An 11,650-nucleotide genomic window follows, 5' to 3' on the forward strand; every position below is an offset into this window, starting at 1 on the left:
TGATAGCTGAAGGTTCTACCTCCCATTCTACTTTTAGAACCTCTAGGAACCACAAGCAGACCTGCACTTAGAGATGGTAGTGATCTGTTGGGACAGTCTGGTTCTATGAGGTCTTTCAGATATGATGGAGCTCGGCCTTTCAGGGCCTTGTATGTAAGGAGGAGGATTTTAAACTCAATGAAGAGAAGCTGATACTGGAGTAACATGATCTCTCTTGCTAATTCCTGTCAGTGCTCTTGTTGCAGCGTTTTGAATCAGTTGGAGGCTTTTTTAAGAGTATTTGGAGCCAGACAGTAACGAGTTACAATAATCCAGCCTGGAAGACACAAATGCATCAATTACTTTTTCTGCATCACTCTGAGAAAGGATGTTCCTAATGTTGATGATATTACAAAGGTGAAAGAAAGGAGTCCTGGTCACCTGCTTTATGTGAGAATTAAAGGACATATCCTGGTCAAATATAACACCAAGGTTTTTCACAGTAGTACTGGAGGCCAAGGTAATGCCATCCAACAAAAGCAGGTGATTAGATAATGAATCTCTGACATGTTTAGAGCCAAATACGATAACTTCAGTTTTGTCTGAGTTTAAAAGTAGAAAATTACAGGTCATCCAGGCCTTTATATCTTTAAGGCGCTTGGAGTTTAACCAGCTGATTAGTTTCATTCACTGAGTTGTGTTTGAGTTGTGTTTGGAGTATTAGTGTCATGGGATGTAGACAGTTGTACCACTGACCACTGGATGACAGTGAATATTATAATCAATTGGCTTCATGCAGTTCATCACTCCACCACTAGAGGGAGACAAATATTCACCACTGTAGTCATTCTATACAGTGTATTTCCTGTTTCTTTTTTTTTTTAAATACTGAATCTTGTGTTTTAATATTTACAGTGTATTCCTTATTGGGCATTTATTTTTAACAAAGTATCTTCTGATTATACATTTTAAATGTGTATTTTTTTATTGGTCATTTATTACCAGTATGCAGACATTTTTTTATTTTTTTATTTTTATAATGCATCTCTTCTTTGCCATGTTGGCTACGTTGACAGTGCATCTACTCATGTACATGTCAGCATGTTTTACAGTGCATCTACTCATTTCTAGTTTTTTGACAGTTTATCTTAGTAGTCATTTTTTAAATTGTGTCTCCAGGTTGTTTTTTTCTTTTTTTTTCTTCTCGTTCTCTGTGTATTTCCTGATTGTTATTTTGAGATTGCAAATTATAGTACTCAATTTTTACAGTGCATCTATTCCTCATAATGTTCCTCAGGTTCACACAGTTTTAGTTTTAAAGTTGTGTATAGAACCGGCACTGAGACCTGGAACGAAACAGAAACTCCTCTTCTTTTTCTTTAGAAATGTGCAGTTGTTCATTAACTTTTAATAGTTCAGTTCATTAAATGTAAAATCTTTCATACTGTTCTTAATTCCAATTAAACAAAGGGAAACATTTGGTGTCATTATTTTTGTCCTTGAACTAAAAACAAATGTCCTCTGGATGTGGATCAGTGGGAGCTGCAGTGACGATCGGCGGCCACTGGGGGGTAGCACACATGAATGGACGGTGTTGTTCTTTGGGGGGTTGGGGGGGTGTCATGGGACTGTGTTGACTCGTCTTGGACCATGTGAGTCATATGAGAGCAGAGAAGAGGAGCGATTAGAGAGAGAAGAAGAAAAGATGGAGGACGTGTCCCGGTGGGTGAGGAGGTGCTGCTGTGGCGAGGAGGACGAGGAGGAGGAGGAGGGGAGGAAGGAAGGTGAAGGCAAGGAGGAGGAGGAAGAGGAGGAAGAGGAGGAGGAGGAGGAGGAGGAGGTCGGCTTCAGGAAGAGTAGAAGTTCTTCTTCTCTCCCGTCAACTGAGGTAAAGAAGTTTAAAAGTGTTTAATCCTCCTGTTACCTTCAGATACACCTTTTATCCTCAGAGTTGATTTGATTCCAGTGATTTAAACCTCCAGAAAGTTTACGTCTCATGTACTTTACATTTGTTTGCTGACTAACTAAATATCTCTTTAAACAAAACAACCCCACACATATCCATCCAGAATACCTGCTACAGGACTGTGAAGAAATGTTGAGATAAAATCTGAGTGATTGACCTTAACTTAGAAAGACGAGTGTTTATCAAGTCTGAGTTAATTTTCTTGTTCTCTATAACGTTTTATTTTTTACAGTGTAACCAGTGTCCACAGTAGATTGTGTGCTTCGATGGAGGATTTAAGGCGGTATTACCTGTTTTAAGGTGATATTAAGGCTTTAAGGTGCCCCCCACTGACCAGATTCTCTCTGTGTCCCAGTTGGATCCAGACCAGTCCGGCTCGTCCCCCTCAGACTCCCGGACCCACTGGTTCCAGACTCTTCAGGTCAGACGGACGCGAGTTCAGAGAGGACGAAGCAACAGCGACCCCCTGAGGGGGAACGGTCTGGGATCAGGTCTGGGACCAGGTCTGGGATCAGGTCTCAGACATGGTCTGGAGTTTGGAGCTGCTCGTTCGTACCTGAGTCTGGAGAAACTGGGAGAAGGAGCGTTCGCTTCGGTCTACAAAGGAATCAGCAGGTCAGATTCATCCCTTCATCCATTCATTCATTCATCCATTTTATTTGTGTATTGAACAAACACAGTAGCTCAGCAGGGATGCTAATTTCCATCCATAATATGACACAGTGTAACACTATAACAACACAACAACACACAGAAGAAAACACAAACAGGTGTAAAGGAGGCGAGCTACACACAAACTGACCCTGGATCATGAGGCAGACCAGGGGTTGGGGACCAGAGGAGGTTCAGATGAAAACTGAGAAAGTTCTTGTTGTGTTACATACTAAGGAGCCAGGTTGTGTTGCACAATGCCCATAACACACGTTCACACATGCAGATGTGTGTGTAGAAGTTGAGTTGTCATACATAGGTGTATTATGTCCACACTATTGCACAAAATCAGCACATGTAGAAGAACTTGTGTACACATGAACACCTGAAATCCAGATGGTTGTGTTGTTTTCCAGGTTACGGATATTGTCGTGTTGTTTGATTGTAACCACACTCACAGCATTAGTGACGTTAGTGATGCTTTTTTCTGATTGGGACTGGGAGCTTATTCCAAATCTGTCCAACTTGTCCTGAACCGGAGTGGGAGCGAGTCCATGGAGGCACAACGTCCAAATATCTTCCAGTTTAAAAAGTTGTATTTATCTAAAACGTGATGATTCGTGTCATGTCTTAACTGCTCTATGGTACTGTAGCTCTATATTAGGTAGCTCTGTATTACTGTAGCTCTATATTAGGTAGCTCTGTATTACTGTAGCTCTATATTACTGTAGCTCTATATTAGGTAGCTCTTATATTACTGTAGCTCTGTATTATTGCTGCTCTTATATTACTGTAGCTCATATATTACTGTAGCTCTATATTAGGTAGCTCTAGACTACTGTAGCTCTATATTACTGTAGCTCTTATATTACTGTAGCTCTATATTAGGTAGCTCTAGACTACTGTAGCTCTATATTACTGTAGCTCTATTAAACAGCCCTCTATTCTTGAAAGACAAATGAGTCCAGGACGACTCCAACATCTAGTTCCTCCCCGTCCAGAAACACAGTGGACCGTTTGGTGTCTACTGGCCGCTAGCTAAACATTGTGCATACGTTAGCCAGTGTTGGGTGTCATGCAGTGCACCTGTAAGTCTAGATGGGATTAAAGCCTGGACACATATTAGTTAGGTCAGTCACATCCGGTGAAAAGAGTAGAGGCCCAAGCATCGATCCTTGCGGGACACCGACTGAATTTTTAACATTAACATCAAACCATGACGCGCTGTTTTCTGTTAGTTGACATGATCCGAGTCACTGTGTTTTATCAGCTGATACCTGGAAGTGAACTGTGACAAATGTCCAAGGAACTTTTCTTCCGTTTCACCCTGTGACACCCCCTTCTATTTATCTATTTATTGTGCTTAAGAACAGCTCCGTGCTAAAAGAGGACTCACTTCAGTCTGTCCTTTTCTTTTCTTCCTCAAACACTGCTGCATGTTTTTTGTTTTAATTTCCTGGAGAACAGAATAAAGTTGTGGTCTGAAAGATGAGTCAGTAAGTTGTAGTTTTTATTGATTCTGTCCGTCTTAGATCTGTTTCAGCTGGTTATATTAAATCGTGGGCATCCATGGTTTGTTTTCTGTTTATCATTCCAATTTATATTAAAATCACCTACAATTATAATTTCTTTGTTGGAGTCAAGTGTGGCTGATGTTTATTCTTCTTCTCTGGATGATTAATGGTTGATGTTTCTTCTTCTTCTGTGTAGGATTAACGGACAGCTCGTTGCTCTGAAGGTGATTCAGATGAAGACAGAGGAAGGTGTCCCATTCACAGCCATCAGAGAAGGTCCCGACCAATCACAGCCCTCCAACCATTCACAGCCCTCCAACCATTCACAGCCCTTCAACCAATCACAGCCCTCTAACCAATCACAGCCCTCTAACCAATCACAGCCCTTCAACCAATCACAGCCTTTCAACCAATCACAGCCCTCCAACCAATCACAGCCCTTAAACCAATCACAGCCCTCCAACCCAATCACAGCCCTTAAACCAATCACAGCCCTCCAACCATTCACAGCCCTTCAACCAATCACAGCCCTCTAACCAATCACAGCCCTGTAAACCATTCACAGCCCTTCAACCAATCACAGCCCTTCAACCAATCACAGCACTTTAACCCAATCACAGCTGTCCAACCAATCACAGCCCTTCAACCAATCACAGCCCTCTAACCAATCACAGCCCTTAAACCAATCACAGCCCTCCAACCAATCACAGCCCTCCAACCCAGTCACAGCCACCTATGAATTAATGTGTATGTTTGTGTTTGAATGTGTGTTGATGTGTGTTAATATGTGTTATTGTGTGTTATTGTAACCAGCGTCTCTATTGAAGCGTCTGAAACACGCCAACATCGTCGTCCTTCATGACATCGTCCACACCAGAGAAACTCTGACCCTGGTCTTTGAATACATGGTGACAACACACACATACACGCATGAAATACACACATCAACAACACACTAGGGAAAATTCCCCTCAAAAATTAGTTAAAAAAAAAAACAACAAAAACAAAACGTTTTTGCTTGAAAAAAGCAAAACATTTCTGTCAATGGAACTAGTAAAAATCGTCTTGTCGAGGTTTCTTGAAATAAGATGTGACATTTAGGACTTTTGAGATAGACGTGGTCTTGAAATTAGCCAGGGAAAGTAGCATTTAAAAAAAAAATGTAGTATTTTACTAGTATCAGTGTTGTGTATCACTGTAAATGGCATTCCCCTTGTTTTAAGTGTATTTAACTCATTTCGTCTCATCTCATCTTCCATACTGCTTAGTCCTGCACTAGGGTCGCGGGGGTTGCCGGAGTCTATCCCAGCTGGCATCGGGCGAGAGGGGGGGTCCACCCTGGACAGGTCGCAGGGCTAACACTGAGACATACAACCATTCCCACTCACACGCACACCTAGGGTCAATTTAGAGTCACCAATTAGCTTAACTGGAGGTGGGAGGAAGCTGGAAAACCCGGAGAGAACGCACATAAACACAGGGGGAACATGCAAACTCCACCCAGAAAGGCCCGAGCTTGTATCATAATAATAATAATCATCAATAATCACGTGCCTGTTTAGCTCGTAAATGCAGGAGTCAACAGTTCTTACAATCCAGTGCAGTTAGTCAGTTACACTGAGGCTTCACAGCATGAAGTGTTTTGGCTCAGTCTGTATGTATCTGAGCTCTCTTCGCTTCAAAAACCTCTTCAAATGTCAAAAAAGCTTGTTTCATATGACATATGACTCAAAACAAGATGTTTCAAGACTTTTTCACTTAACAAGATATTCAAGATGTATTGTCTTAAAACAAGTGCCTGTATGTTGCTGAAATGGTTCTTGTTAGGCAGTTGTGTCTTATATTAAGTGTAATGACATATTTTGACTAGAAATGAGACAAATGTACTTGGTAACATTTTGATTTGTTCCACTGCATTAGACCATTTACACCAAACAGGAAGTGAACATTTAGTGAAACACGTAACAGCTGACTGTAAACCTCACTCGTCCTCCTCCAGCAGACAGACCTGGCCCAGTACATGACTCAGCATCCTGGAGGTCTGCACTCCCACAACGTACGGGTACGTTCTAGTCCGTGTTCTAGTCCGTGTTCTAGTCCGTGTTCTAGTTTGTGTTCTAGTCCTGATTCTAGTCTGTGTCCTAGTCTGTGTTCTAGTCCTGATTCTAGTCTGTGTTCTAGTCTGGTTCTAGTCCGTGTTCTACTCCGTGTTCTAGTCCGCGTTCTAGTCTGTGTTCTAGTCCTGATTCTAGTCTGTGTTCTAGTCCTGAATCTAGTCTGTGTCCTACTCCGTGTTCTAGTCTATTTTGTAGTATGTGTTTTAGTCTATGTTCTAGTCTGTGTCCTAGTGTGTGTTCTAATCTGTGTCCTAGTCTGTGTCTAGTCTGTGTCCTAGACTATGTTCTAGTCCGTGTTCTAGTCCTGATTCTAGTCTGTGTCCTCGTCTGTGTTCTAGTCTGTGTTCTACTCCGTGTTCTAGTCTGTGTCCTAGTCTGTGTCTTAGTCCGTGTCCTAGTCTGTGTTCTAGTCTGTGTTCTAGTCCTGATTCTGGTCTGTGTCCTAGTCTGTGTTCTAGTCTGTGTTTTAGTCTATGTTCTAGTCAGTGTCCTAGTCTGTGTTCTAGTCTGTGTCCTCACTAGTGTTCTAGTCCTGATTCTGGTCTGTGTCCTAGTCTGTGTTCTAGTCTGTGTTCTAGTCTATGTTCTAGTCTGTGTCCTTGTCAGTGTCCTAGTCTGTGTTCTAGTCTGTGTTCAAGTCCTGGTTCTAGTCAGTGTTCTAGTCTGTGTCTTAGTCTGTGGAACATAGACTGACATAGAACCACATCTTGCCCCCGGACTGATGCTGGTGTCTTTCAGATCTTCATGTTCCAGCTGTTGCGAGGTCTGTTCTACATCCACAGCCGGAGGATCCTCCACCGAGACCTGAAGCCTCAGAACCTCCTCATCAGCTACCTGGGAGAACTCAAACTGGCCGACTTTGGTGGGTTCTCTTGTTATCCTTCATTCACCTCAGAACGGGAAGACACAGCTTAGACTGAAACTGGTTCTGGTCCTGGTCCTGGTTGTGGTTCAGGTCTGGCTCGGTCCAAGTCGATCCCCTGTCAGACGTTCTCCTCGGAGGTGGTGACGCTGTGGTACCGCCCCCCCGACGTCCTCCTGGGCTCCACAGATTACTCCACCGCTCTGGACGTGTGGTCGGTGCCGACCTTTGTTGGAAGTTTGATGAAAATGTGCGGGTCGATAAAGTTTGTTGTGTTTGGACCAGGGGCGCTGGCTGCATCTTCATAGAGATGCTGCAGGGGGCGCCGGCCTTCCCCGGAGTCACCGATGAGACGGAGCAGCTGCAGAGGATCTGGGCGGTGAGCGTCAGACGAAGAAATCATCACGATCTTCACCATCATCATCTTTACTAATACTATTATCACTTCCTGGACCTGGTGTCCCTGCAGGTCCTGGGTGTCCCCTCTGAGGACACCTGGCCTGGGCTCGGCCTGCTGCCCAATCACAGACCAGGTGAGTCGGCCTGAGCTCATTGCTTTCTTTATTTTCCTTTTCTAAAAACGGTCTGTGCAGTCTGAGCAGGTCAGTGATTCCAGTTGTTTACGGTTGTTTTGTTGTTGTTTGATGTTGTTGTGTTGTTGACTGTTTTATTTGGTTGTTGTTCACTCTTCAGTGTGTCGAGTCATTCATTTCTCTGCAGTGACTCAGAGGTTCCACCAGGGGGCGGCCTCAGCTCTCAGAGAGCAGAGCCGTATGTTAGAGAGAGTCTGGTCAACTCAACTCATGGGCTCCGTGTGTGATACTAGGGTTAGGGTTAGGGTTAGTGACAATTTTAGTATCGATCCGATCCGATACCAAGTTAACACAGGGCTAGTATCACCGATATCAATACTCTTTCTTGGAAAGTCACGATCACTGAAAAACGTCATATTCTTACCTTTAGTTCGTTGATTTTGGTTATGATACACAGGACAAATGTTTAGGAAAATAAACCATTTTTTCTGAAATAATTACAATATAAAACATTTTAACTGCATAAAAATTCAAATAATTCCCTTTTTACTGAACACAGTTGTTTTAGAAAAAAAAGTCATTAGTGCAAAGGAGGAAAAAGAAACAACGTAATATACAGAAACTCAGAGAGGGAAATGTTGGCTCTTTAGTTTTCCACCATAGAAGTGAGTCTACATCCCGTGTAGTTGTGTTCTCTTCCATCGCTACTCGACACATTTCTTTAACAGCATCAGTTCCAGCTCTGACGCTTTCGTGATTCTAGGATTCACGTTTTTAATCTTCTGCTCCACAACTTTCTCTGTTTTTGTTGACTGGGGAAACAGTGGAGTTTCCTCCGTGTTTTCCTGATCCTGTGCTGGAGCCTCAGGCTGAGCACTGCTGCATATCTCTGTAACTTAGCATAGCTTAGCGTGTTAGCAAGCTAACATCAGCGAATGGTTGTTTTGTGTTTGTCTTCAGACTGGTTTCCTCACTCGGAGCCAAAGCCACTCAGGACAGTTTGGAAAAGGTGAGCTAATGCTAATACAGCAAGCTAAATGCTATGCCGTTGTGAGTGGATGCTAACACGTTGACATGTGGATCAGGTTGAACCAGCTTCCGTACAAGACCGAGGATCTGGTCCAGAGGATGCTAATGGTGGTGCCGTCAGACCGGATCTCAGCTCAGGAGGCCCTGCAGCACCCGTACTTCAGCACACTCCCTGCTCCCATCATGCACCTCAGGGACAGTAAGCTACATGCTAACATGCTAAACTTAGAATATATCCTGCCTGCGGGGTTGCTTAGGATGTACGTACTGTCGATGTCTTTAATGATGCTTGTGATGACATTAAATAATTAATTAATCAATGAGTTTACTGATTCAGTATCTCTGTGTTAGCCCAACATAACAACTAGCCATAGCTAACTAAAGAACTAAATAAACTAAAAGAGTATTTGTAGTTTTATGCAACTAACAGACTGTGGCAGGTTTTTGTGAATGGACACATGGACTGTCTCTTCTTCAATGAAATCATGGCTGTGTCCTTCTGGGATTTGTTGAATGGTGTGATGATGGCGTTCGCCTCCTAAATGTGTCTGAAACCAAGGAAATGATGATGGATTTCACAGACTGTCCAGCCTGGTGAACAGCTTCAAATGGTCCAAACATAAAGTATCTGGACACCGGGTTTGATTCAGCACCTAAATCCACTTTTATCAAGCTTTTATTTGGAGTCTTTTAACGTTTTCTTTGAGATGCTGGTTTAATGGACGGCCTGTGAAAGACAACACATGTCTGAATAACCAGAGGCATCACAGGAGTCCATCCACCCTGATCATAGTACATTGGTACTTTAAAGTACTCAGCCTCCGTGCGGCTGAATGCACATACTCAGAACGACCCTCAACTATTTCTGCTGCATCTAAACACATTAAAACATTGTTCATTTGTTTCTTGTGTGGGAAACAATTTTCTCATCACAGCAGCACAGAATTAGACAAGAATATTAACAGGACTTTTAATAAAAATATACAAAAACAACAACACTGAGAAATATAAATACATTCTGTATGTACAGCGTGGACTGGACACAACAGCGAAGCAGTGGTTTGTTGCAGAATAAGAGTGGACAAAAAGCAGATTTGTTAGTGTGAAAATGATTTACACTGCAGTGGTCACTGCTGATGCTCCAGTGTGGATGTTAATTCTGTGGACTGTTTATCTCTTTTCTAATGTATTTAGTTGTGGGACTAATATATTCACCTACATCTAACACTACTGTATCTTACACAGCCTTAAACATGCTAACATGCTAACCTGCTAACCTGCTACATGGTGGTAGAAGCCAATAAAAGGCCAGCTCAGGCTCGGTCACAGCTTCTTCTTCTGTGTTTTCCAGCCGTGTCCATCTTCAAGGTTCCTGGCGTTCGTCTGGAGACGGAGATCAGAGACATTTTTCACCCTGGACGACGGATCAAACCGTCGCTGCTCAACGCTAAGACATAATTCAAATCAATTCAATTCAGTTTTATTTATGAAGCGCATTTCATGCACAAGGCAGATTCAACGTGCTTTACAAGACGTAAACATAGTTGCAACACAAACAGTTACATAAAAATCACTTTGGAATCAATTGAAATGTACAAGTGCAAGTAAACGATCACATGTTTGTCATTTTCACCACATACACACTTAAACTCATACATGCTCAACAACTCACACACACACACAGCTCAGCAGAACGCTGTTGAAAAAGGATTTTTAGAGTTTTTAATCTGTTTTTAAAGATGGCTCCTGATGTGAATGTGTAACTGTGTGAGGCAAAGTGTTCCATGTTTGTGGGGCATTTACACTAAAAGCTGCCTCCACTTCTCTGGATCTGGTGCGAGGGACGAGTAAATCAGCCTGTTGACCGAAGTGTTGTTGCTGGGGTGTAAGTGATGAGCATATCTGTGATGTACTGAGCTGCTTTATAAACCAGGAGCAGTATTTTGAAACTGATTCTTGTTTTAAGGGTGTTAAGATTTAAGGGTGTGATGTGTTGATATTTTTTGGTACCAGTCAGAATATGTGCAGCTGCATTTTGAATTAGTTGTAACCTCTGAATACTTGAGTTTGGGAATCCAGTGAATAAACCTTTACAGTAATCTAATCTACTTCTTATAAACGCGTGGATTCATTTTTCCGAGTCTGATTTTGACAGAAAGACTGTTCTTATGTCCTGTTCAGTTTGGACATAAGACATCGTTTATTTATTCAAGTCAATTCAGTTCAGTTCAGTTCAATTTAATTTTATTTATATAGCGCCAATAACAACACAAATTGTCTCAAGACGCTTCACAAAAACCAGCCTGAAACGTCCAGAGCAGCCGGAGGGAAAAACTCCCTTTAACAGGAAGAAACCTGGAGCAGAACCAGCGTATGGGAAATTATTTCTTTGTCACAGTAACAGTCCAAACAGTCCAAACAGCACTGAACGATGTATAGAGAGAAACGAGAAATAAAGAGACATTCTATATGTGGAAACGGAATTAAAAACTGGTAAAAATTAGTAATATGATAGAATTTATAAGATTACAAAGTGTAGACAGTTGAGTAGTTTTTAAGTAATTAAATAAGTAGCAGTTACTGGTGATCAAACCTTCACTGCTAAATGCTAAATGCTAAAGGTTGGCGTTCACATGCTCGGCTCAGATTTTCTCAGATGATGTGTTGAGAGAAAAAAGAAACGTGAACGTAGCAGAAATCCAGCACCTCTGATTGATCCATCCTCCAACAGGGGGGAAGTAGCATTAGCCAGTTAGCCAGATGAGCAGCTAATTAAACAGTCTTTTAGCTTAGAAGCTGCTAGCAAAGCCACAGGTTGCATGCTAATAGGGGGGATGGTGTTTCCTTCATGTCATGATCTCAGTCAACCAGCATTAGCTTGTAGCATTGCAGATAGATACTGGAAATATTTACAGCTCCATAAAACTGGTTCTTTTTCAAATATCACGAAGCTACATGCTAGGCTAAGTGAAGGTTGTTTGGTGTCACATTAAAATTAT

The 11,650-nt window shown here is 42.2% G+C and overlaps 1 protein-coding gene across 1 annotated transcript; it reads left to right on the forward strand.

Moving 5' to 3' along the window:
- Window positions 1–1,801: 1,801 nt before the first annotated feature.
- cdk15 (cyclin-dependent kinase 15) lies at window positions 1,802–10,759 on the forward strand (the record flags this gene model as incomplete). The annotated part of the gene is made up of 12 exons (XM_047577167.1): window positions 1,802–1,867; window positions 2,301–2,560; window positions 4,307–4,386; window positions 4,924–5,018; window positions 6,110–6,172; window positions 6,966–7,089; window positions 7,183–7,303; window positions 7,375–7,468; window positions 7,559–7,622; window positions 8,583–8,631; window positions 8,708–8,850; window positions 10,003–10,759. Coding segments are annotated over 12 exons (1,266 nt in total), but the record flags the coding sequence as incomplete, so codon positions are not given.
- Window positions 10,760–11,650: the final 891 nt, after the last annotated feature.

Source organism: Mugil cephalus, chromosome 23 (assembly GCF_022458985.1).
Source record: "Mugil cephalus isolate CIBA_MC_2020 chromosome 23, CIBA_Mcephalus_1.1, whole genome shotgun sequence".
NCBI lineage: Eukaryota > Metazoa > Chordata > Actinopteri > Mugiliformes > Mugilidae > Mugil > Mugil cephalus.